The sequence below is a fragment of the Microcaecilia unicolor genome, chromosome 5, assembly GCF_901765095.1.
Source record: "Microcaecilia unicolor chromosome 5, aMicUni1.1, whole genome shotgun sequence".
In the NCBI taxonomy this organism is placed as follows: domain Eukaryota; kingdom Metazoa; phylum Chordata; class Amphibia; order Gymnophiona; family Siphonopidae; genus Microcaecilia; species Microcaecilia unicolor.
The window spans coordinates 312,101,129-312,126,261 of NC_044035.1; the positions used below are offsets into that span (position 1 = coordinate 312,101,129).

A 25,133-nucleotide genomic window follows, 5' to 3' on the forward strand; every position below is an offset into this window, starting at 1 on the left:
AACACGTTGTGATTGGCTCAGAGACTTCCAGGTCTCTCAGCTGAGTGAAGCACGTCCAAAAGGGACGTTTTTATTGTTGCGGGGGGGGGGGGGGGTGAATGATGTCCAAAAAGGACGTCTTTTTCGATGGACGTCCTCAACTGCACTCTCCTGGACCGAGCCGAATCGGAGCCTTCCTGCAGCAGGCCGTGGAGGGGGTGAGCTGCGCGGCATATTTGGCATGCGCAGAGCAGCCAGCATAATGCTTGGCTGCTCTGCGCATGCTCGACTGGCCGACTGTTTAACGATAGAATAGAGAATGCAAGTGAGCTACGAGCAGCTCATTTGCATTCTTATTTCTTGATGCATGCCCGTTCCTTACCGATTCGCTAAGGGAAGGGCTTTAACGATTTTTTAGTGCATCTTGGCCTCAGTTAACAAGGGGGAGGGGGGAATCATGGGAGACTCGCCTCCACCCCCCACCCCCCCCAATGCAGATTCAAATTCATTTTTAGTATTTTCAAAAAATTTATTTTTATTTACAACATAACAGTACAGAGCACTAGGACAGAATTTCTTAGCAAAGTTAATTTTATAAAAAGTTGGTATTTCATAGGGTGTTTCCATGAAACTGGTTAGCTGCCACCTTGCCACATAACGCTTTCAATCGACTCTGGTGAGAGAAGGGGAGAGGAAAGAAAAAAAAAGTGAGTTTACAGCGCTCGTGACAAAGCACCGATCTAGCATATTTCACATTGGAGTGCATTATCTTTCAATCCCTTTGAACACGCCCACTTAATTGGAAAGCACCGAAACCAATGTCCTCCTTGCAAAAAGCCACATATAGAGCTGTGTGTTAAAGTTCAATGCATGGTTTCCTAAATGCACAGGTAGAAACAAAAAGTTCACACCACAATGCAGCAGTTAATTAATATGCAAATAAGCTGGCAGGGCCAGCCTAAGGGTAGTTGAAGACTTTTGGCCTAGGGCATCAACCTTGTCCTTGAGATGTTGGGGTTTTCAAGATATCCCTATGCAATTGGGACATCCTGAAAACGCTAACTGGCTGGGCAGCCCCTAAGGACTGGGTTAAAACTCCTGCCCTAAGCAAAACTTCAGCTGCATCCCCCCTCCCTCTGGACAGATCTACCCCTTCCCCCACCCCCAAGCATTACCCTTATTCTAACTTACCTCCCTTCACCCTTTCTCCTGCCCTGCAATTTCTTCAGGCCTTACCACCCTATCTCTGGGCCATCAATACAGCAGTTGGTGGCTATAGACGATGTACTGTGGCTAATGCAGGGCCTTGAGCAGCTGTGCTAGCCACCAAGTGTTCTATAGCTGCTTAGGAAGGGAAAGAGGTATTGTGGAGACCAAGTGCCAATGACATCTCTTAAATTGGGGCTGTCCTAGGTGGCCACCTAGTAAGCAGGCCAGTGCTGTAAGCTGGGCAACAAAAACCTGTGTGCAAGCATGCTGGAAGCATGCACACAAGGGTCTGTACTAGCAGTAGCTATATTTGCTTCAAAAATTGTATCTTACTCTGCTGCATGTACCTAACCAGGGGCGAACTGACCATTCGGACAACCGGGCAGTGTCTGAGGGCCTAGAGGGGGCCCACCGCATAGTACAGCCCACTACCTCTACTCTGCTTGGCACGGCTGAGTTTTAAAAAAAATGGCTACTGAGACTTCCTACAGCAGTCTCACTAAACTACCAAGACCTGCGAGATTTACCACGCAAGTCTTGGCAGTCATTTTGAAAAACACTGCAACACCTACCCTGGACACAGTATTGAGAGCGGGCCGGAAAGGGGGGGATTTTTTCCTGTCCCTGAAGAAGCCACTAGACCACCAGGGCCCTTCAAGGTAGGACCCACTTTGGCACAGGCAGGGGGGTCTAGTGTGTGGGAGGGAGGTGGCAACTGCAATGGTGTGGCAGGCAGTGGCTGGGGGGGCCCAATGGCCTTCAAGGCCCAGGACACCCCCCCCCCCCCCCAAACCACTGTCAGTCTGCCCCTGTACCTAACCATGCAGAACGTCTGCAGTCCTGTGCTTTACTACTACTACTACAAATCATTTCTATAGCACTACCAGTCGTAGGCAGCACTTCACAATTCTTCGCTGTGATATTTCTCTTAACTTTTTGAACTTTTTTTTTTTTAACGCAGAGGCCAGGTTCCTCATGCGGCCTACGGGTCTTGTGTACTTCTTTGAATCTTGGTTTCAACACCTTAATTAGCATGAGACTTAAATGTGCTGTAGAATCTTAGCACTGCAAGGTGTTTGCACACAGTTCTCATATGCAAGATGCCTTTTAGGCCACAGTACTGCAGAAAGTTGTGTACAGTAGCTGAACTACTTAATATTTACAGGGACTGATGCACGAGTAATAAATTGGGCACAGCAGTGCAAGCTTAACCAAACTCCAAGCTCTCTACCAAACTGACAGTTACAAACCTTGCTCATGTTTAGTGTCTGAACTATCCTGAATGATTAGATTAGCAATGGTAAAATCACTTATGATGGTCTAAATATTTGAACAGCAAGGGAAATCACTACATCAAATGTCCAGACACTGAAAAACCTTAAAAATCTCACATGCTGCTTGCGGGATTTGTGCACTGTACATACACAATGTACTTTGTTTGTACCCTCAGTGGCAACTTGTTTCACATGAGCATACTCTGAAATAGCTCATGACTCACCTCATTCTTTATCAGACTACTAGGCAGTATATCAAATCCATGGCCCAGTGACCCAAAATTCACTATCAAATAAAAGTTCAGTTTGTAGCTGTATTTAATTATATTTTTTTTGCAAAATATATAAGAAATATAACCTTCTCATCAACTATCAATTGGTCTTCCATGCTTTGGGTCAAGGATGGCCGCAGCAAATAAAAGGGGACCAATGAGGCAGTGACCATGTTGGTTGCTGGTCCCATGATAGTTGACAAGAACAAAAAAGTTGTATTTCCTATATATTTAGCAAAAAAATAAACAAAAATAATGAACTTGCAAAAGTATGTATAAATACACAAGTATTGCCATACTGGGACAGACCAAAGGTCCATCAAGCCCAGCAACCCGTTTCCAACAGTGGCAAATCCAGGTCACAAGTACCTGGCAAGATCCCATGAGAGTACAATACATTTTATGCTGCTTATCCTACAGCAGTGGATTTTCCCAAAGTCCATTTTAATAATGGTCTATGGACTTTTCCTTTAGGAAGCATGTGCATCTTCTCATGGCTACAAACTGCTCCCTCCCAATCACAACACAACGCATGAGGTACTTGGTTGCTTTAAGGATGAGCAATAGTTTACGATGTGCATCTGAAATTTACTCTGCACAGGAGCAATATTTGGATAACAAGAACGTAATGTAGAAAGCAGTTCTGGACTACAGCTGCAGGGTGCATAGTCTAAAAAACTAATCTTACCTGTAAAACAATTAGTTAGCTACTTTTAAAAGTGAAATGCACTTGAACCACTTCCATTAAGAGCAACCCATGGACAGAATCATCTAAGAAGCTGTCAGTTTTTCCTCCCTCTTTTCCCCCCAAATAAAAGCAATGCCAAAATTGCAAAATTAAGTAGAGGAGTAAATGCAGCAGTGGTTTCAAGAGAGCAATTACTTACTATACATGTCATTCAAAACTTTTCTCTTCCCAGGCTTTTAAGGACTGATGGTCCTGTGTGCGGTTGTGGTGGCAGAGACTTCTTTTTTACCCTCTTATAATGTTTTTGTTTTTATATTTCATGTAAACTGCTGTGATGTCTTGACTGGTGGTATATTAAGGCTTGTAGGTAGTTTTTGTATCATATTAAGGCTTGTAACATACTCCTTGGAGGCTTAAACTTATGTAATTGGATATGAGCTGTTTTGTGTTTAGTATGGATCTTTTGAATGTTACAGCTATTCTTAATTCACTAGTACCTGATTTGCACACGAATGAGATGATTAAAAAAAACAACAATCAGTAAACAAGTATTGGCACTAATTATTTGGGATTCTGTGAGGTACTTGTGACCTGAATTGGTCACTGCTGGAAACAGGATACTGGGCTAGATGGACTCTGACCCGGTGTGGCTATTCTTATGTTCCTATGTACTACATTTGTAAAAGCAAAATCTTTCCCCTTAGGTCACTGGAAAGGACTACCCTTGGTACAAGTAGTATTGAGAGACTCCCTTCCAACTAAATTAAAGTAATATTTAAAAAGTATGTCATAATGAGCAGTTAATTACCCACGCAAAAAAAAACAAAAAAAAAACACTAAAGTCAGCACAAGAATGCTACTAAGGAACTCAAATCCATACTAAATCTCAAAAACTTACCGCTAGGTTATGAATGTGCTGAACAGTATCACTATGTAACAACTCCACATCTATGGTTTCGAGATCATCACCAGTGGACCAGACAGTCTTAAACACATGATGAAAGTTGTCAATGTATTAACATGTGGGATTAAAGTTAAGAGCAAAAAAAACATGCATGTGCTTGCAGTAATGCATGGCCATATCAGATACCACAATCAATGTCAATGTGGAAGTACCCCACAAGTCCCCCTTCCCCATTTTAACATTTTTAGAATCTTGACTAGCAGCTTACACATTGTGACTGATTAGTCAGCCAGCACTGGTACAGTTTCAGTACCACCAACTCTTAAGACATTCTTTAATCCTTATGTAACTGTTACTGCCAATGATTGGTGGCAATATAATTTTTTATTGATGACCAATTATATGAAATACCTATAAGTCTTGTTTTGAAATGTGTCAAACATCAAAGCGTATACAGCAAAGACACATGAATATGGTCCATCAAATTTAAACATTATTCCCTCCCCTCCCCCAACCTATTATTGTCAAATCTTATAATTAGAATTAAGGCAGTAAACAAACAAGTAGACAATACATTATTCGTGAATTGGTTATACACATTATTACACTGTTTTGTTTTTTTTGGATAGAATACAATCCACACACCTCTCTGAACCGGAATCCATTACTCCTAAGGTATTATAAAGTATTTAAAATAAAACTACATGCTCTCGAGGCAAGGGAGAAATATACAGCGCCCAAACTTCCAAGAAAGCTGTTTTACGTCTCATATATGCTCCCAACTCTCTTCCCTCCAAAAGCATAAGCTGATGTATCATGCTCCACCATCCCCAAAAAGGTGTATCAGAGGCAGTCCACACCTTGAGAACTGACTTCTTGCCCAATATTTATGAAGAAAGCTTCAGCTTAAGCACATAAGCACCGCCACGCTGGGAAAAGACCCAAGGTCCATCAAGCCCAGCACTCCCGTCTCCGACAGTGGCCAATCCAGGCCCCAAGAACCTGGCAAAAACCCAAAATTTAATAACGATCAATGGACTTTTCCTTCAGGAATCTATCCAGACCCCCTTTAAAACTCAGCAAGGCCAGCTGCCATCACTACCTTCTCCGGCAATGAGTTCCAGAGTAACTACACGCTGAGTAAAGAAAAACTCTCTCCAATTCATTTTAAACCTACCACATTCTAATTTCATCTTGTGTCCCCTGGTTCTATTATTGTTAGAAAGTGTAAACAAACGCTTCACATCTGTCCTCTCTACCCCACTCATTATCTTGTAAACCTCTATCATATCACCCCTCAGCCGCCTTTTCTCCAGGCTAGAGTCCTAGCCGTCTTAACCTCTCCTCCTAGGATAGTCGTCCCATCCGTTTTATCATTTGTCGCCCTGCTCTGCACCTTCTCCAATTCATTTATATCTTTTTTGAGATGAGGTGACCAGAACTGAACAGAATACTCCAGGTGCGGTCGCACCATGGAGTGATATAACTGCATTATAACATCCTCATGTTTTGTTTTCTACTACTACTCAACATTCTGTTCACCTTCTTAGCCGCCACAGCACATTGAGCTGAAGATTTCAACGTCCTATCCACAATGACTCCCAGAACCCTTTCTTGGTCCGTAACTCCTAAAGCAGAACCTTGCATAACATAGCTGTAAGCTTCTTCTCCTCTGAAGGGGGAATGCTTCATATTTGTCCAGTAAAAAAACCCATTGCCAAGAATGGAATAGCAGATTTCAGCACCCTCTCCAGATATAGGACCAAAAGTTATGAATCACTGGACAATCATCCCACAATGCATGGAAATATGGATTGTACTGAAATGAGCACTTCAGACACGTGGGAGTATCAATGCCACCCAAAAGAAACAATTGTGACAGAAATATAAGCTTGATATATTTTAAACCGACATTCTCGTAGATCTGCCGCCTTTTTAAAGTGGGGAACACAAGCTACCAAAGTCACCAGATTTACAGAGTCTGGTGGCCTGAGTAAATCAGCCACCCATCAAGCCTGGACCTTTGCAAGATCTTAGACAGGAGAAATGTTTAGTAAAGCCTTGTGCAGGAAAGAAATTGAGAGGCGGTCTCGATCTAATGTGAATAGAATCCTCACCTTGCCTCTATGATCGGCTGCCAACGCTGCTCTATCTAAAGTGTGAACATAATGATGCGATTGGTAATATACGAAACCGTCCGCCAAATACTTAGACAATCCATCCCCCAACTCCTCCACTGGTATCAACAATCCATCTGGATTGAGTACATGTTCAAACTGTGAAATACCCAAGGACTCCCATCTCAAAAATGTGTAACTGTCAGAACCTGGGCATTGTCTTATGTAGGTAAGAAGGTAGAATCTTGGGAAGAGAACTTCTAAAGGACCTTCCATAAATCTCACAGTGGTTGTAACATATTGCCTTTCAGTTCAGAGGGAAACTCCCTTTGAAGGACCTGTAGAAGAAAGTGCCAGGGTTGAAAAAAATTCTCTAACCTATGAAGGGTGTAATCCTCCCGATTTAAAAACCAGTCCCCCAAATGACGAGCCAGACAAGCTTGATTATATTTATACATCCTCCTTTCCACGCTCCTATTAAATAAGACAAGGGCAGCTGAGGCTTCCATCCACCCCAGCAAAAACGAGATAAGCATCTATTGAGAATGGAAACATCATTCCAACACAACTTAAAAGGAAGTATCTGGAGCATATGCAACCATTTAAGAAATTCAATGATTTTAAACAAATGTATTCTTCTATGTAGTCTTAGAGGTAAAGCCTGCCAACTAGTCAATAACTGCGACATGGATTCTCTTAAACAGGACACGTTAATATTATAACTCAAGTAACGCTGCTAACGAGTGCTGTGGGTTCATTAACTATACCAAAATATCATCTGCGAAAGCCGATATCTTGAAAGTGAGGGTATGGAAGGTCACTCCCTGGATCTCAGGGTAAGCTAAAATAATCGTAAATTAGAGGATCTAGCACTAAAACAAAGAGCAAGGGGTATAGGTGACATCCTTGTTGAGTGCGTAAACGAGTGCAATGTAGGAGACGTTTTTCTCTGGCTCGTGATGCCTCAATAGCATCAAACCCAATCAAAAAATGTATTAAGTTAGTCCAATTAAAAAAGGTATCATCTTATTTTCGTTTCTAGCTGCTTATTTCTATTATCTTTAAAAGTGGACTAACAAGGCTACATCATCACTCTATCATAGCTAAAAATTAGAAGCCTTAATTAGAATTAAAGATGACAAACATAATATCATCCAATTTTGCAACACTGTCAAATTGTAATGGATCTTAACGGTGTGAGAATGATCACCACCCCCACCCCCCAACTTTATATAAAAGGACATTAAATACCTGTCCATCAGCCAATGGTATGTTAACCAAGGGAACCGTCAGGTCTACAGACAACTGGCTAACATTTAACAATGCACTCTGGATCTTCTCAGAGCTACATACAGACCGCAAGATAGGGGCCTCAAACTCTCTAAGAAAAAAAAGCAAGCATTTAACATGTTAGAACACGAAAAATACATCTTACATGAGCTAGATGCTTTAGTACATCTTAAATTGGGGCTGCATTTCAATTAAAATTTTAAAATCATGATTAGCTATGCAATTAAAAAACATTTTAATTGAGATTAAAGGACCCCCAGTGGGATCAAACCCAGCTCCCCAGGTTTTCAGTCCACTGAATTAACCATTAGGATACTCCTCCATGGCACTGGTGTTAGTACTGCATTTTGGTAAGCAAATCTTAGAACAGTTTATAATCAACTATTATGGTTGAGAACAGGTTATTATGGACAGTGTGCACAGAAATTTTAACTTCCCCTACTAAAGAGAATATTTTTAGCATGCTTTCTGAAATATGAACAAACAAGTACCTATTTTTGATTGACAGGAAGCTGTAAAAAAAATCAATGTTAATTACAGCTCTCAGTTGAAAACGTAATGTCAGAAAAACCTCCCAAAAGCCAATGTTCAATACTCTTTTCTAATATTTATTAATGTCCAAAATCTTCACAGTTCTAAGTATAGTCATTTAAAATGTCACTCAAAGTACAACACTTATCGTCATGTAGATTCAAAGACCCATTGTGCAGCGCTGTTGTCCAGTCAGGAAAAGTCTTCACATAGCACAGAACTACATTTCCCAGGCTCAGTAGCAGGACAGTGTCAGTCCAGTCAGGGACCCACTTCGCCACGTGCTTCAAGAGACTTCACATACTAAAACCAACAGGCAAGATGAGTGTACTAGCACAGTGAGGTCTCTTGAAGGAGCACGTGGCGAAATGGGTCCCCATCAGGACCGATACTGCCCTGCTCCTGTGCCAATGCAGTGCTGGTCCATGTGAAACTTTTTTTCCCTGATTGGACAACAGCGCTGCACAATGGCTCTTTGAATCTACATGAAGATAAGTGTTATACCTGTGACATTTTAAATGATACTTAGAATTGCAAAGATTTTGGACATCGGCTTTTGGGAGGGTTTTTTTGGACCCATCATTACAGCTCAGTTAAAAAAGTAATCAACGTTGATTTTTTTCAAGCAACAGCTAAAGTTTGAGGTCTTTTCCTCCTATTTTTGTATTTTTTTTCTATAGATGAAAAAATATATCTTTAAAAAATAGATATTTGTGGGACTTTTCAAAAGCTTGTTTTACATTCACTTTTTGCTGCGAGGTTGTTTACCTATTGTGATAAAGTGAATGAATTTTTTTTCATGTAGTTATAAACCTACTCTTGTACTGCCAAATGTTTGTCCTTGCAGCTTCTGTGAATCCAAAATAAAAAGACTATTGGCATTAGGTGTCTATAATTACAGCGACAGCAAGGCATTAACTGTTATAGCACTAACTGCCATGCTAAACTAGTGTGAAAATTCCTATTAAAGGTACAGTATGAGCAGAAACAGCACCTTGCTGTTAACATGTTAACACTTCCAAACATAGTAACTTACTGCATTCTAAATTTGCTGAGCAATCATTGCTCTATAATATACTATATATGTTCTTATATTCTGCTAATATTCTAACAGCTTAAAATTCCTTCAAATCAAGGAAACATACAAAGTTAAACAAAATTCCAGCGCATAAGCTTATTGTTATACATGTCAATCTTACTAAAGAGTATCGTCTTTAATGCTCTACTGAAAGTATATTAAGGCGTTAATCGCCTAATAGTCAAGGGTAAATTATTCCACAACTTAACAGTACGAAAAAGACAATTCCAGTCTAGATTTTTTATCATACCCTTCAAATGTTGGATAATTTAACTTTAAACAGTGCTCATTTCTTTCTAAGGCAAGAGACAAAGGAATGGCCAAATAGTTAACTATCAGAACTTTAGCCATACAATGATTTATACACCCTTTAAACCAAATTCTTTAATTGGGAGCCAATTTAATTCTCTCAACCTATATAACACCCTGTCATATTTTCATAAAACATATATTAGTCTAGCGGCCATATTTTCCAAAAACTGTAACCTGTGTAAAAGTTGGGGTTTTTTGTTGCTTTTTTTTTTTTACTACAGTCCCCAAAAGTGAGTTACAATAATCAAGGTATGGAAGCAGATTAGCTTGTGCTACTGTTCTAAAACTACCAAAATGAAGTTTAGAGTGAATCTCTCTAAGCTGCCTCAATCGAAAAAAAAAAAGAACCTTAGAATTCTCAATTGCTAGTATCTCTCGTATTTCTAATTTAAGACTTTTCTATTAAGAAATCATACTTTCTCCGAGGACAAGCAGGCTGCTTGTTCTCACTGATGGGCGACGTCCACGGCAGCCCCTCCAATCGGAATCTTCCTAGCAAAGTCCTTTGCTAGCCCTCGCGCGCCCGTCTTCCCGCCCGAAACCGGCTCGAGCCGGCCAGTCTTCTTTCGTCCGCACTCGGTACGGCTGTGTTTTTGTCGTGTCGAGCCCCGGAGAGTCTACCTCGCGCGTCCGTTTTAAATAGACGTGTTTTTTTTTTCTTCGGAAAAGTTCTAAATTTGTTCGGGAAGTGCTCCGGAAACCTCCTTGGGTTTCATTTGCCCCTTCCCGTGTTTCCAGTTTTTGCCCCGGTAAGTTTTCTTTCGTCGTCGGGGTAGGCCTCTTTTCGGCCTCGGTCGAGATTTTTCTCCCTTAAATTTTTGGTGCTCCAAATTCGTCATTTCGGATTTTGATTTCGCCGGCGTGATTTTTCCGCCCATGACATCGAAGCCTTCCAGCGGCTTCAAGAAGTGCACCCAGTGCGCCCGGGTAATCTCGCTCACTGATAGGCACTCTTCGTGTCTTCAGTGTCTGGGGGCCGAGCACCGTCCTCAGAACTGTAGTCTGTGTTCCCTGTTACAAAGGCGGACTCAGGTAGCGAGATTGGCCCAGTGGAACGTTTTGTTCTCGGGCTCTTCGTCGGCATCGGCACCGGGGTCATCGTGTGCATCGACGTCATCAGCGTCCAGACCTTCATCCTTGGCCGCCAGTACATCGAGTGCATCGAGGCATCGGCCCTCTGCATCGGCGCCGAGACATCGGATAGCTGCATCGACGTCGGTGGTACCGGGACCTCGTCTCCTGATGTCGTCGGACGGTGGTGCATCGGGTGGAGTGCAGGTGAGGGCTGTCCATTCCCCTGCTGGTGGCGGTGAGCCTTCGGGTGGGTCTCCCCCTACCCTGAGGGCTCCTGCGGTACAGCCCCCCCGGGATCGACCTCCTTCGACCTCGGCCCTGAGGAAGCGACGGATGGATTCTACGTCCTCCTCGTCGGTGCCGGGGAGCTCCGGTGACATGCTTCGGAAGAAGTCGAAGAAGCATCGACACCGGTCTCCTCCCCGCGTCGGCACCGAGACCTCTGGGTCGCCGAGGGAGTCGGCACCCAGCAGGCATCGGCACCGAGAGGACCGCTCACCCTCTGTTCAGGAGGTGTCTATGCGCTCCACTCTGGACAGCCCGGACCAGCCTCCACGCCCGGAACAGGTTCTGACGTCGACGCCTGCATCGACCTCCCTGCCTTTCTCTGCAGCCGCTCTGAACGAGAGCCTCCGGGCCGTTCTCCCAGAGATTCTGGGAGAGCTGTTGCGCCCTACCCCTCCGGTACCGGCGGTGCTTGCGCCTCCGGTACCGTCGAGCGTGGCGCCGGCTGGCCCATCGCCCGGGGTGAGGTCCCCGACGTCGGTACCGCGTGCGGTGCCGACTGCGGCTACCTCCCAGGAGGGCTCCCCGACTACGTCGGCGGAGGGAGCTTCGCCGATGCGGGCAAGGGAGTCTACCTCTCGACGCCCCCATCGTGGACGTGGCTCCACGGAGTCGAGCCGGGCGAGGTTGCAGACACAGGTCCGTGAACTTGTGTCTGACACCGAGGGTGAGGCCTCGTGGGAAGAGGAAGAAGACCCCAGATATTTCTCTGACGAGGAGTCTGAGGGTCTTCCTTCCGATCCCACTCCCTCTCCTGAAAGACAGCTTTCTCCTCCCGAGAGTCTGTCTTTTGCTTCCTTTGTCCGGGAGATGTCTACGGCCATCCCCTTCCCGGTGGTTGTGGAGGACGAGCCCAGGGCTGAAATGTTTGAGCTCCTGGACTATCCTTCTCCACCTAAGGAAGCGTCCACTGTTCCCTTGCACCATGTCCTGAAAAAGACATTGCTTGCGAACTGGACCAAGCCACTAAGTAATCCCCACATCCCCAAGAAGATCGAGTCCCAGTACCGGATCCATGGGGACCCAGAGCTGATGCGCACTCAGTTGCCTCACGACTCTGGAGTTGTGGATCTGGCCCTAAAGAAGGCTAAGAGTTCTAGGGAGCATGCTTCGGCGCCCCCGGGCAAAAACTCTAGAACCTTAGACTCCTTTGGGAGGAAGGCCTACCATTCCTCTATGCTCGTGGCCAAAATCCAGTCTTACCAGCTCTACACGAGCATACACATGCGGAACAATGTGCGGCAGTTGGCGGGCTTGGTTGATGCTCTTCCCCCTGAGCAAGCCAAGCCTTTTCAGGAGGTGGTCAGGCAGCTGAAGGCGTGCAGAAAATTCCTGGCCAGAGGGGTGTATGACACCTTTGATGTTGCGTCCAGGGCCGCTGCTCAAGGTGTGGTGATGCGCAGGCTCTCATGGCTGCGTGCCTCCGACCTGGAAAATAGACTCCAGCAGCGGATTGCGGACTCGCCTTGCCGTGCGGACAATATTTTTGGAGAGAAAGTCGAGCAGGTGGTAGAGCATCTCCACCAGCGGGATACCGCATTCGACAAGTTCTCCCGCCGGCAGCCTTCAGCATCTACCTCTACAGGTAGAAGATTTTTTGGGGGAAGGAGGACTGTTCCCTACTCTTCTGGCAAGCGTAGGTACAACCCTCCTTCTCGACAGCCTGCGGCCCAGGCTAAGCCCCAGCGCGCTCGCTCTCGTCAGCAGCGTGCGCCTCAGCAAGGCCCCGCGGCTCCCCAGCAAAAGCAAGGGGCGAGCTTTTGACTGGCTCCAGCAGAGCATAGCCGACATCCAAGTGTCAGTGCCGGGCGACCTGCCGGTCGGGGGGAGGTTGAAAGCTTTTCACCAAAGGTGGCCTCTCATAACCTCCGATCAGTGGGTTCTGCAAATAGTCCGGCAAGGATACACCCTCAATTTGGCCTCAAAACCTCCAAATTGTCCACCGGGAGCTCAATCCTACAGCTTCCAGCACAAGCAGGTACTTGCAGAGGAACTCTCCGCCCTTCTCAGCGCCAATGCGGTCGAGCCCGTGCCATCCGGGCAAGAAGGGCTGGGATTCTATTCCAGGTACTTCCTTGTGGAAAAGAAAACAGGGGGGATGCGTCCCATCATAGACCTAAGGGCCCTGAACAAATATCTCGTAAAAGAAAAGTTCAGGATGCTTTCCCTGGGCACCCTTCTCCCCATGATTCAGCAAAACGATTGGCTATGCTCTCTGGACTTAAAGGATGCCTACACACACATCCCGATACTGCCAGCTCACAGACAGTATCTGCGATTTCAGTTGGGCACACGCCACTTCCAGTACTGTGTGCTACCCTTTGGGCTCGCCTCTGCGCCCAGGGTGTTCACAAAGTGCCTAGCTGTGGTAGCAGCGGCACTTCGCAGGCTGGGGGTGCACGTGTTCCCATATCTCGACGATTGGCTGGTGAAGAACACATCCGAGGCAGGAGCCCTGCAGCCCATGCAGATGACTATTCGCCTCCTGGAGCTACTGGGGTTTGTGATAAATTATCCAAAGTCCCATCTTCTCCCAGTGCAGAAACTCGAATTCATAGGAGCTCTGCTGGATTCTCGGACGGCTCGCGCCTATCTCCCAGAGACGAGGGCCAACAACTTGTTGTCCCTCGTCTCGCGGGTGCGAGTGTTCCAGCAGATCACAGCTCGGCAGATGTTGAGATTGCTGGGCCACATGGCCTCCACAGTTCATGTGACTCCCATGGCCCGTCTTCACATGAGACCTGCTCAATGGATCCTAGCCTCCCAGTGGTATCAGGCTGCTGGGGGTCTAGAAGACGTGATCCACCTGTCCACGAGTTTTCTCGAATCCCTGTATTGGTGGACAATCTGGTCCAATTTGACTCTGGGACGTCCTTTCCAAATTCCTCAGCCACAAAAAGTGCTGACAACGGATGCGTCTCTCCTGGGATGGGGAGCTCATGTCGATGGGCTTCACACCCAAGGAAGCTGGTCCCTCCAGGAACGTGGTCTACAGATCAATCTCCTGGAGTTGCGAGCGATCTGGAACGCTCTGAAGGCTTTCAGAGATCGGCTGTCCCATCAAATTATCCAAATTCAGACAGACAACCAGGTTGCCATGTACTATGTCAACAAGCAGGGGGGCACCGGATCTCGCCCCCTGTGTCAGGAAGCCGTCAGCATGTGGCTCTGGGCTCGCCGTTTCGGCATGGTGCTCCAAGCCACATATCTGGCAGGCGTAAACAACAGTCTGGCCGACAGACTGAGCCGGATTATGCAACCTCACGAGTGGTCGCTCAACTCCAGAGTGGTGCGCCAGATCTTCCAAGCGTGGGGCACCCCCTTGGTGGATCTCTTCGCATCTCGAGTGAACCACAAAGTCCCTCAGTTCTGTTCCAGGCTTCAGGCCCCCGGCAGACTGGCATCGGATGCCTTCCTCCTGGATTGGGGGGAGGGCCTGCTGTATGCTTATCCTCCCATTCCTCTGGTGGGGAAGACTTTGTTGAAACTCAAGCAAGACCGAGGCACCATGATTCTGATTGCTCCTTTTTGGCCGCGTCAGATCTGGTTCCCTCTTCTTCTGGAGTTATCCTCCGAAGAACCGTGGAGATTGGAGTGTTTTCAGACCCTCATCACGCAGGACGAAGGGGCTCTTCTGCATCCCAGCCTCCGGTCCCTGGCTCTCACGGCCTGGATGTTGAAAGCGTAGACTTTGCCTCTTTGGGTCTGTCAGAGGGTGTCTCCCGCGTCTTGCTTGCTTCCAGGAAAGATTCCACTAAGAGGAGTTACTTCTTTCTGTGGAGGAGGTTTGCCGTCTGGTGTGACAGCAAGGCCCTAGCTCCTCGCTCTTGTCCTACACAGACCCTGCTTGAATACCTTCTGCACTTGTCTGAGTCTGGTCTCAAGACCAACTCTGTAAGAGTTCACCTTAGCGCAATCAGTGCATACCATTACCGTGTGGAAGGTAAGCCGATCTCAGGACAGCCTTTAGTTGTTCGCTTCATGAGAGGTTTGCTTTTGTCAAAGCCCCCTGTCAAGCCTCCTACAGTGTCATGGGATCTCAATGTCGTTCTCACCCAGCTGATGAAACCTCCTTTTGAGCCACTGAATTCCTGCCATCTGAAGTACTTGACCTGGAAGGTCATTTTCTTGGTGGCAGTTACTTCAGCTCGTAGAGTCAGTGAGCTTCAGGCCCTGGTAGCCCAGGCCCCTTACACCAAATTTCATCATAACAGAGTAGTCCTCCGCACTCACCCTAAGTTCTTGCCAAAGGTCGTGTCGGAGTTCCATCTGAACCAGTCAATTGTCTTGCCAACATTCTTTCCCCGTCCTCATTCCTGCCCTGCTGAACGTCAGCTGCACACATTGGACTGCAAGAGAGCATTGGCCTTCTACCTGGAGCGGACACAGCCCCACAGACAGTCCGCCCAATTGTTTGTTTCTTTTGATCCCAATAGGAGGGGAGTGGCTGTAGGGAAACGCACCATATCCAATTGGCTAGCAGATTGCATTTCCTTCACTTACGCCCAGGCGGGGCTGGCTCTTGAGGGTCATGTCACGGCTCATAATGTTAGAGCCATGGCTGCGTCGGTAGCCCACTTGAAGTCAGCCTCCATTGAAGAAATTTGCAAAGCTGCGACGTGGTCATCTGTCCACACATTCACATCTCATTACTGCCTGCAGCAGGATACCCGACGCGACAGTCGATTCGGGCAGTCAGTTCTTCAGAACCTGTTTGGGCTTTAGGATCCAACTCCACCCCCCGAGGGCCCTGTTTGTTCTGTTCCAGGCTGCACTCTCAGTTAGTTGGTAAATTTTTTAGGTCAATCTCAGTTATGTCCTCGCCGTTGCGAGGCCCAATTGACCATGGTTGTTGTTTTGAGTGAGCCTGGGGGCTAGGGATACCCCATCAGTGAGAACAAGCAGCCTGCTTGTCCTCGGAGAAAGCGAATGCTACATACCTGTAGAGGGTATTCTCCGAGGACAGCAGGCTGATTGTTCTCACAAACCCGCCCGCCTCCCCTTTGGAGTTGAGTCTTCCCTTGTTTCTCTTTTGCTACAATACGAGACTGGCCGGCTCGAGCCGGTTTCGGGCGGGAAGACGGCCGCGCATGCGCGGTGCGCGCGAGGGCTAGCAAAGGACTTTGCTAGGAAGATTCCGATTGGAGGGGCTGCCGTGGACGTCACCCATCAGTGAGAACAATCAGCCTGCTGTCCTCGGAGAATACCCTCTACAGGTATGTAGCATTCGCTTTCCAAACCACACTATAGTCTTTCCAATTGTGCAACAGAGACATGGAGGGGCATTTTCAATATGACATCCAAGTCCGACTTTGGACATTTTGCAAAAAACGTCCAAAATCTGAATAGGAAAGAAGGTCATTTTTAAAAAAGAAAAACGTCTTTTGTTTACAAAAATACTGTTTTGAACAAGGTTTCACAATTTGCATGTGTTTTTTGGTCCATTTTCAAATAAAAAAAACGTCCCAAGTGCAAAAAACACAAAACCAAGCCATTGGGATGTAGGAGGAGCCAGCATTTTTAGTAGACTGGTCATCCAGACATCCCAGGAAAGCAAAAGGGCACCCCAGGGGGCACTGCAGTGGACTTCATAAAATGTACCCAGGTACACATCTCACCATTGCTCCTTTATCTGGTCTGCTGAGCCCCACAAAACCCACCCAAAACCCACTACCCCCAACTGTACACCACTTCCATAGCCCTTATGGGTGAAGGGGGCACCTATATGTGGGTACAGTGGGTTTCTGGTGAGTTTTGGAGGGCTCACAGTTTCCTCCACAAGTGTAACAGGTAGGGAGATGTATGGGCCTGGGTCCACCTGTCTGCATTGCACTGCACCCACCACTAGACCATTCCAGGGACCTGCATGCTGTTCTAATGGGCCAGAGTATAACATCTGAGGTTCACATAGACGCTGGCAAGTAATGTTTTTAATCACATTTTGGGGGATGGGCGTAAGTTAGTGACCACTGGGGGAGTAAAGGGAAGTCAACCCTGATTCCCTCCAGTGGTCACCTGGTCATTTAGGGCACCTTTTTGTGCCTTATTCGTTATAAAAAAAAAAAAGGTCTAGCTCAAAACGTCTTAGTGTTAGTCTTGGATGTTTTTGTTCTGTTCCATTATGGCTGAAAGACGTCTAAGTGTTAGGAACGCCCAAATTCCACCCTTAACATGCTCCTTTGTGATTTGAACGCACTTCTGACAGACTTCATAGAAAAATGTCTAAAAATTGGTTTTGAAAATACCAATGTGGATGTTTTTGTGAGAAAAACATCCAAATGCAGATTTATGCCACTTTTTGGATTTTTCCTCTTTTGAAAATGAGCCCAGTAGTATCTTCAATTTTCAGAAGCTTCACATAATAGAAAAAATATCATAAGCATACGAGTATACTGAAACTCTCAGGGTGGACAATGCATTACCCATCATTCTTAGATAGATATTAAATAAAGGTGAAATTGGTGACCCCTGTGGTATACCACAATTTGCATTGATAAAACCTCAGCATCCTTCCTCACTTTATAAGTTCTTTTCTTCAAAAATTCTCGAAACCACTTTAACACACTCACTCCTATCTGGCTCAATCTATATAACAATTGGTCATGGTCCATATCAAAAGTGGAAGAACTGTCGAATTGTAAGAATCCTCTGCTATTGGAAATGGTGACAGAAATTAAGATCAACTTAAGTGAAGTCCGTGCTATATAGCAATTTAAAGCCATGTTGTGAAATGTGCAAAAGATTGATCTAACTTGATTATTCACAACAAATTCTATCACTTTTGAAAGCCACAGAACATTCACCACTGGTCTGTAATTTTCATCTTTAGACAGGTCTGCCCCCATTGATTTGAGAATTGGAGTTAACATAATACATGCTAGCTCAGAAGGATAACTACCACTACTCAAAACAGAATTAACAAATAATGTCATCCAAGTTATTACATCTGACGATATTTTCTTTACCAAGAAGGGCAGAATTCTAACTAGCTTTTTTTGACAAAATGCTGAAGGAAAGAACAATATTCTCGTCTACTTGTAAAAGCTCATTCCACAATAAATCCCCATAAACAGGATTAACTTCTTCCCCCTGCCGTCCCATCCTTGAATAATCACGCGTAGACTCGATAAAAAATAAAAAAAAACTTTGTCTAATAGCCTTACTACAAAGGTAATCTGCCAATTCAGCTGAGGTAGGTTGCAGGTCACTAGAAAATGTTTAGTATTGTGTCAGTAATGGTCAGAGATTTGACTTCGAAAAAGATGTTTAGATAACTCATCTATTAATTTCTCTTAATTTTTTTTTTTTGCCTTCACAATAGCACTCTTACAATTCTTAATCTCCACTTGCTATGCATCTCAACATCCTCAGATTTCTTCCAAGACATCTCCAATTTCCAGCAACTCCTCTTTGAATCCACCAATTCTGATGTAAACCAAGGATTCTGTCTTAAACAGCTACGTCTTTTTTTAAGGTGCTAATTCATCCAATGTATTATTATTTATTTAGATTTTGCTCACACCTTTCAGTAGTAACTCAAGGTGAGTTACATTCAGGTACACTGGCTATTTCTCTGTCCCAGGAGGGCTCACAATCTAAGTTTGTACCTGAGGCAATGGAGGGTTAAGTGACTTGCCCAAGATCACAAGGAGAAGCAGTGGGATTTGAACCGGCCACCTCTGGATTTCAAGACTAGTGCTCTAACCACTAGGCCACTCCTCCACTATTCTATTTCAAGTAGATAATTGTTTCTTCAATTGATGTATTTCTAATTTTAACTCTCTCCCCACTTTACCCCACCCTATGCATGTATAAGGTTTTACCATAAGCTTAAATTCCCTAAAAGGTCTAAAAAAAAAAGTTTAAAGTAAAATAATCTGACCAAGTCACTGCTTCCCACAACTTATAAGTGCTTCAGTTCCATTTTTAACTGTATAACCTAAAAAAAAAATCAAGTACATGATCCTTCTATGAGTCATTTGAATTATATCAATCTTAAAATCTACCAACACACAAAAAATAAAATCTATAAACTGTTTCACATAGACATCTCAAACATTTTCTAAATGAATGTTAACATCTCCTAACATGATCAACTCTTTAAAGACAAGAGCATAATGAGTTAACTATATCAAAAAAAAATCATTCACCAATCCTAGACTAAGACCCAGGGAATATACCAACATCATCCCCAATTTTCTTCTTTTGCAGAATCTAAGAGATGACAAACCATCACTTCTAACCCAGGTTATACAACATTTCCTATAGTACTAATTAAAAAAACAATCTTTATAAGTAATGGCTAGCCCCCCCCCCCCCCCCCCCACCACCTTCTTTTTTAACAATAAATGTTTATTAAATTTTTGTTGAAAGATGTTACATCAGTACAAAAGAATCAAACACTATCCATCATATCAAGATACCTCATTCTATCAAACACAGTGTTTAACAGTTGGAATTTCCCCCTTCCCCTCTTCCTATAACCCCCCTTATCCCTCACATTTCTTACCCTATCTAGGACTATGCAATATCTTATATCCAGTAGGGCAAATTTCTAATATTTACAGGGAACTAACATCTGGTAACCAAGTTTCAGTGATAAATGTCAAACTTGAGAATCATTTATCAAATCCTTAATTTAAGAAAACCCTTATTCCAGTGAGATCTATTATCCCAAACTGTCCTTGGAATCTGTAAAATGTACACTACTATCAAATTAGAGAAATTTCTAGTTCCTGATAATCTATTTTTAACACGCTTACATCCATGTTAACTGCATGGCTGCATTCCCCCAAACTGCTACAAACAGCAACTGTTAAATGCTTTTTTTTTTTAAGCTAATGCTGAGGGAACGAATTAACAATATTCTCATCTACTTGTAAAAACTCATTCCACAATAAATAATTGTGCCTCAGCTAATGTGACAACTGCTAAACTGCTCTTAAGATTTTGCAAAGAAGCCACTGAGAAAAAATACAAAGCCACACATCTGGTGCTGTACCTTTTAAACACTGGAATGGACCCTTCAGAAGTTAAGCCTACAGCAGTGGCTGAAATTGTTTTTTTGTACCTCTTCGTTGCAGGAGTAGCATATACAGATCTAGCCAGAAAACAAAATAAGAGTTAGCATTTTATTTTCTGGTGCTTCGTTTGTAACAAAAAAAGTATGTACATGCAGGGCTGTTCTTAAGGGGAGGGTGACAACTGAGGGACTCATCCATGTCCTCTGCAACCAGCCACAGTCTATGAAAAGGGCAGCATTATTATATCAGAACACAGCTTTCTTGGAAAGGAACAAGCCAGACTGCTACAAGTCCTTATATAGGCTATATGGTCAAAAAAAATTCTTACCCTGGTCACATACAAGATACGGATAGAACTAACTACAGAATAAACACGATCATATATTAAAAATAAAACGTGCAGTCAATAACTGAACTACAAACTCTATGAAGCTAGATTCTACCTGCAGTACATCTGTGAAACAGAAGCAGAAAGGCTTTTCTTCCTGTACTGTACGAAATACAAGCCTGCCTATAAATTGCTTTGAACAAACAGGAGAGGCTCCTGACCACGTAAATTGCTTGTCTAGGACTAAACTCAGTGGTGTGCTGGAGCCGGCTCACACTGGCTCGCAAGAGCCGGTTGTTAAATTTTTTTGGCATCTTGCGAGTTGGTTGTTCTCCGAGTGCGAGCCGGCTTGCCTCTCCTTCCCCCACCCCGCGAGCTGCAGGGTCACAGACTCCCAGCACCGGCTCACCTGCCCGCCCTCAGCTCCCAGATAGCCTTCCTTTCCTTCCTGCTGCCGCCGCCACCACCCTGCCTTTAAATATTTTATTTTAGCTCAAGTTGCGCAGGGGCACTGAAAGCAGAAGGCTCGGCTCGCCTCCAGCCTTCCCTCTCAGTGTCCCACCTTCTTTGTTCTGATGTTATTTCCTCCTCCGGAGACAAATGGGCCTTCTTCAGTACAAGTGCCACCACAGATGCCCCCAGAAGACCCTACTGGGTCCCTATTATCTGTCCCACCAAAGACTTGAGGGGTAGAACCCTCTTCAGGCAATAAGCCTGATGCAGCAGGAGGACAAAGTCTGGAATTAAAGCCACAGAAACTGCAGAGGCATCCTGTTTAGCATGTACAGAGGGTGTCTCTCCTAAGAACATCACATGTCCACCATGTTCTGAACGTGCTGCCAAAACAGCCTCCCCCATCACGGCCTCTTTCACCAGGTGCAGGGCCTTCCCCAGACTCCCCATGTCTGAAGCACGGCAAAGGTAATTGTGTACCGAAATCACGCAGCGCAATTAACAGGCCAATGTACTGGTGCACCTTTTCAGCCTGGGAAGATATGCTGCCACAGTAGTGCCTGATGAAAAGCGTCCCACCGCCTATATTCTCCCGTGTCCCAGAGAATCCAGTAGCAACGCTCGTAGCTCTGTTAAACTTTTTTTTTTCCTTCCACCGGATTCCCTGCTCAGTGCTGCAAGCAGTTATCTTTTCTTTTAAAAAAATTTTTTTTAAAGACTGTGCTCACCGCTATTCCACAGTTTCCTCAAGGAACTCCTTTCAGGCAAAGCAAGGAAGGAGGCAGAAGCACAGCTCTCACCAAAGAGGAGGGACGCGGAATCCGGTGTGTGCACCCCCAACACGGTGCAGGGGCCAAAGTCCGAAACCCAAAAACCTTAAATTTGCTCTTCTGCTTTTTCTGTTCCTACTGTTAAATTTTTTTTACCCAAACACCCTCAAGGAAAAAAAACCCCAGGCGTTATGCACCCTTATCAATTTAGAATTTGGCTAAATGGGGCAAAAACATGGCGCTCCCAGTAAAAAAGAACAAAGAAGGACTGGGTTGCACAGACTCACCTACCTCTGTTGGGAGACTGAGAAATACTAGGCAGTCAGGGTTACATAGTCCCTTATACACGTGTCACTAGTCAGCAGTTCTCAGTCTCCCTCTGCTGGTAGGAGAGCATATTATCCACTCGTCAGGAATGCCTTGTAGCGCTATAGAAATGCTAAATAGTAGTAGTAGACTCCCAGGCCCTTTCCTATGTCCAGGAAGTTTCTTTACAGCACTTTGATAAAACTGCACTGTTCTGTAATGAGCTTTCAGCATCTCTGCAGTAAGGATTTCACTTGCTCATAAGGCTGAGTGTAAAAGGCATGTATCTTGTTTAGTTTGTTTCTTCAGTCTTTTCAAACTGCTCATGTGTCTATTTGCAAATACAGAAAAGTATCTTACTCCCCTTCCCAGTTCTCTTCAATCTGACTTTAAAGAGGCATTTCTGTGAAATTGTCTGCTACGTTTTTTGTTGTTCTATTAACTGAATGGATCTGTGGAAGATTAAAAAAAAAAAAAAGGTTTCTGTAGACTTACCTAGGCAAAGTATTTGCCTGTTTGGTACCTCTAGAAGAGGCTGATAGAACTCCAGATTTCGTTTTTGATAGCTGGGAAAAGAAAATGACAGAAATAAAACCATTTAAAAAGTGGACTATTACCTAACAAAAATACATTTTTGACAAGCATTTGAAGGCGGAACCTTCTTCAGGTGATCTAGATAAATATAATGTAGTTCTCCCTCACTTTTCAAAGGGTCAAATTTGCTTCCTCCCTCCACTCCAATTTACTCCATTTCAGTTTTCTTGTCCTATTTGTTTCCTTCATTCTCTCCCCTCCTCCCCATACCTCACTACAACCTGGTCTCTCTCCTGAAAAAGGCAGCAATCTACATAGTAACATAGTAGATGACGGCAGAGAAAGACCTGCACAGTCCATCCAGTCTGCCCAACAAGATAAACTCATGTGTGCTACTTCATCTGTATACCGGACCTTAATTTGTATCTGCCATTTTCAGGGAACAGACCGAAGAAGTCTGCCCAGCACTAGCCCCACCTCCCACCACCAGCTCCGCCACCCAATCTCCGCTAAGCTTCTGAGGATCCATTCCTTCTGAACAGGATTCCTTTATGTTTATCCCACGCTTTTTTGAATTCTGTTACAGTTTTCATCTCCACCACCTCCTGCGGGAGGGCATTCCAAGTATCCACCACTCTCTCAGTGAAAAAAATACTTCCTGACATTTTTCTTGAGTCTGCCCCCCCTTCAATCTCATTTCATGTCCTCTAGTTCTACCGCCTTCCCATCTACAGAAAAGGTTTGTTTGCGGATTAATACCTTTGAAATATTTGAACGTCTGTATCATATCACCCGTTTCTCCTTTCCTCCAGGGTATACATGTTCAGGTCAGCAAGTCTCTCCTCATATGTCTTGTAACGCAAATCCCATACCATTTTTGTCGCTTTTCTTTGCACCGCTTCAATTCTTTTTACATCCTTAGCAAGATACGGCCTCCAAAACTGAACACAATATTCCAGGTGGGGCCTCACCAACGACTTATACAGGGGCATCAACACTTCCTTTCTTCTGCTGGTCACACCTCTCTCTATACAGCCTAGCAGCCTTCTAGCTATGGCCACCGCCTTGTCACAGTTTCATCGCCTTCAGATCCTCAGATACTATCACCTCAAGATCCCTCTCCCCGTCTGTACATATCAGACTCACCGCCTAACACATACGTCTCCCGTGAATTTCTACTCCCTAAGTGCATCACTTTGCATTTCTTCGCATTGAATTTTAATTGCCAAACCTTAGACCATTCTTCTAGCTTCTGCAGATCCTTTTTCATGTTTTCCACTACCTCCTGGGTGTCCGCAAAAAGGCAAACTTTACCTTCTAACCCTTCGGCAATGTCACTCAAATATACTGAACAGAATCGGCCCCAGCACCGATCCCTGAGGCACTCCACTACTCACCTTTCCCTCATCCGAGCGAATTCCATTAACCACCACCCTCTGGCGTCTGTCCGTCAACCAGTTCACCACTTCGGGTCCTATCTTCAGCCTGTCAAGTTTATTCAAGAGTCTCCTGTGGGGAACCGTGTCAAAAGCTTTGCTGAAATCTAAGTAGATTACGTCTATAGCACCCAAAGAATTCAATGAGATTCGTTTGGCACGATTTACCTTTAGTAAAACCATGTTGTCTCGGATCTTGCAACTTATTGGCTTCCAGGAAATTCACTATCCTTTCCTTCAGCATCGTTTCCATTACTTTTCTAATAACCGAAGTGAGGCTTACCGGCCTGTAATTTCCAGCTTCTTCCCTATCACCACTTTTGTGAAGAGGGACCACATCCGCCGTTCTCCAATCCCACGGAACCTCTCCTGTCTCCAAGGATTTATTAAACAAATCTTTAAGAGGACCCATCAGAACCTCTGAGCTCCCTCAATATCCTGGGGTGGATCCCGTCCAGTCCCATGGCTTTGTCCACCTTTAGATTTTCAAGTTGTTCATACACACTCCCTTCCGTGAACGGTGCTATATCCGCTCCGTTCTCATATGTACTTTTGCCAGTCAATCGTGGTCCTTCTCCAGGATTTTCTTCTGTGAAAACAGAACAAAAGTATAAGGCCTAATAGACATGTCTACCAAATAAGTCTAGAGTTATGGCCTCCCTACCTGGAGGAGCAGACGGGTGGGATCTGGTACTGTGAGCGTGCTTCAGGCCAGACTCCAACTGTAAAGAATGGCGGGGCAACTGAGTTTTATCAAAGCCTGGACACTTGTGTTACATGCATGGTGTCAATCTTTTTAAGAGCCACATGAACAGACTGGGGCGTCTTAGTTATTACATAGGGCATCCTTGAGAATTGTATAGAGGTACAATGACACCTTCTTTGGGAGGTGACTATCCAAAACATTACTGTGGTGTTCTGAGTGAGTCTTCCTCGGTTTCCAATTTAAAGGGAACAACCTGTGCCATCTCTAATAAAGCCTGTGAAAAGACTTTCAGGTGGAGATTTGCATCTTCTCAGATGACGAGGAAGGATCAGAGAGTTTGCCATAGTACTCCTCAGCTGTGGCCCCCTCATCTGACTCCCAGAAGTGAGTACTCAAAGGTACTCTTCATGAATAGTACTAGGACAGATCCTCTCATGAGATCTGCACTCTTGCATGGGAGGAGTGTCTGGGCATAGACCTGCCCTCTGAAGCCAAGTAGATGTCCTCTCCCAATGTCGAGGGATTGCACTGTGTGTGAGCAAACACTGATGCTCAACACCAGAC

The 25,133-nt window shown here is 44.9% G+C and overlaps 1 protein-coding gene across 1 annotated transcript in view; it reads right to left on the reverse strand.

Moving 5' to 3' along the window:
• Positions 1–522: 522 nt before the first annotated feature.
• LOC115470822 (borealin-2-like) overlaps positions 523–25,133 on the reverse strand; it is a 68,655-nt gene continuing 44,044 nt past the window's right edge. Inside the window, exons 6-10 of the mRNA XM_030204385.1 lie at positions 22,389–22,459; positions 20,015–20,113; positions 7,695–7,824; positions 4,321–4,407; positions 523–652 (exon numbers count right to left, since the gene is read on the reverse strand). Coding sequence (XP_030060245.1) covers positions 590–652; positions 4,321–4,407; positions 7,695–7,824; positions 20,015–20,113; positions 22,389–22,459 — 450 coding nt within the window. The 3' untranslated portion in view covers positions 523–589. The remainder of the gene's footprint in view (positions 653–4,320; positions 4,408–7,694; positions 7,825–20,014; positions 20,114–22,388; positions 22,460–25,133) is intronic.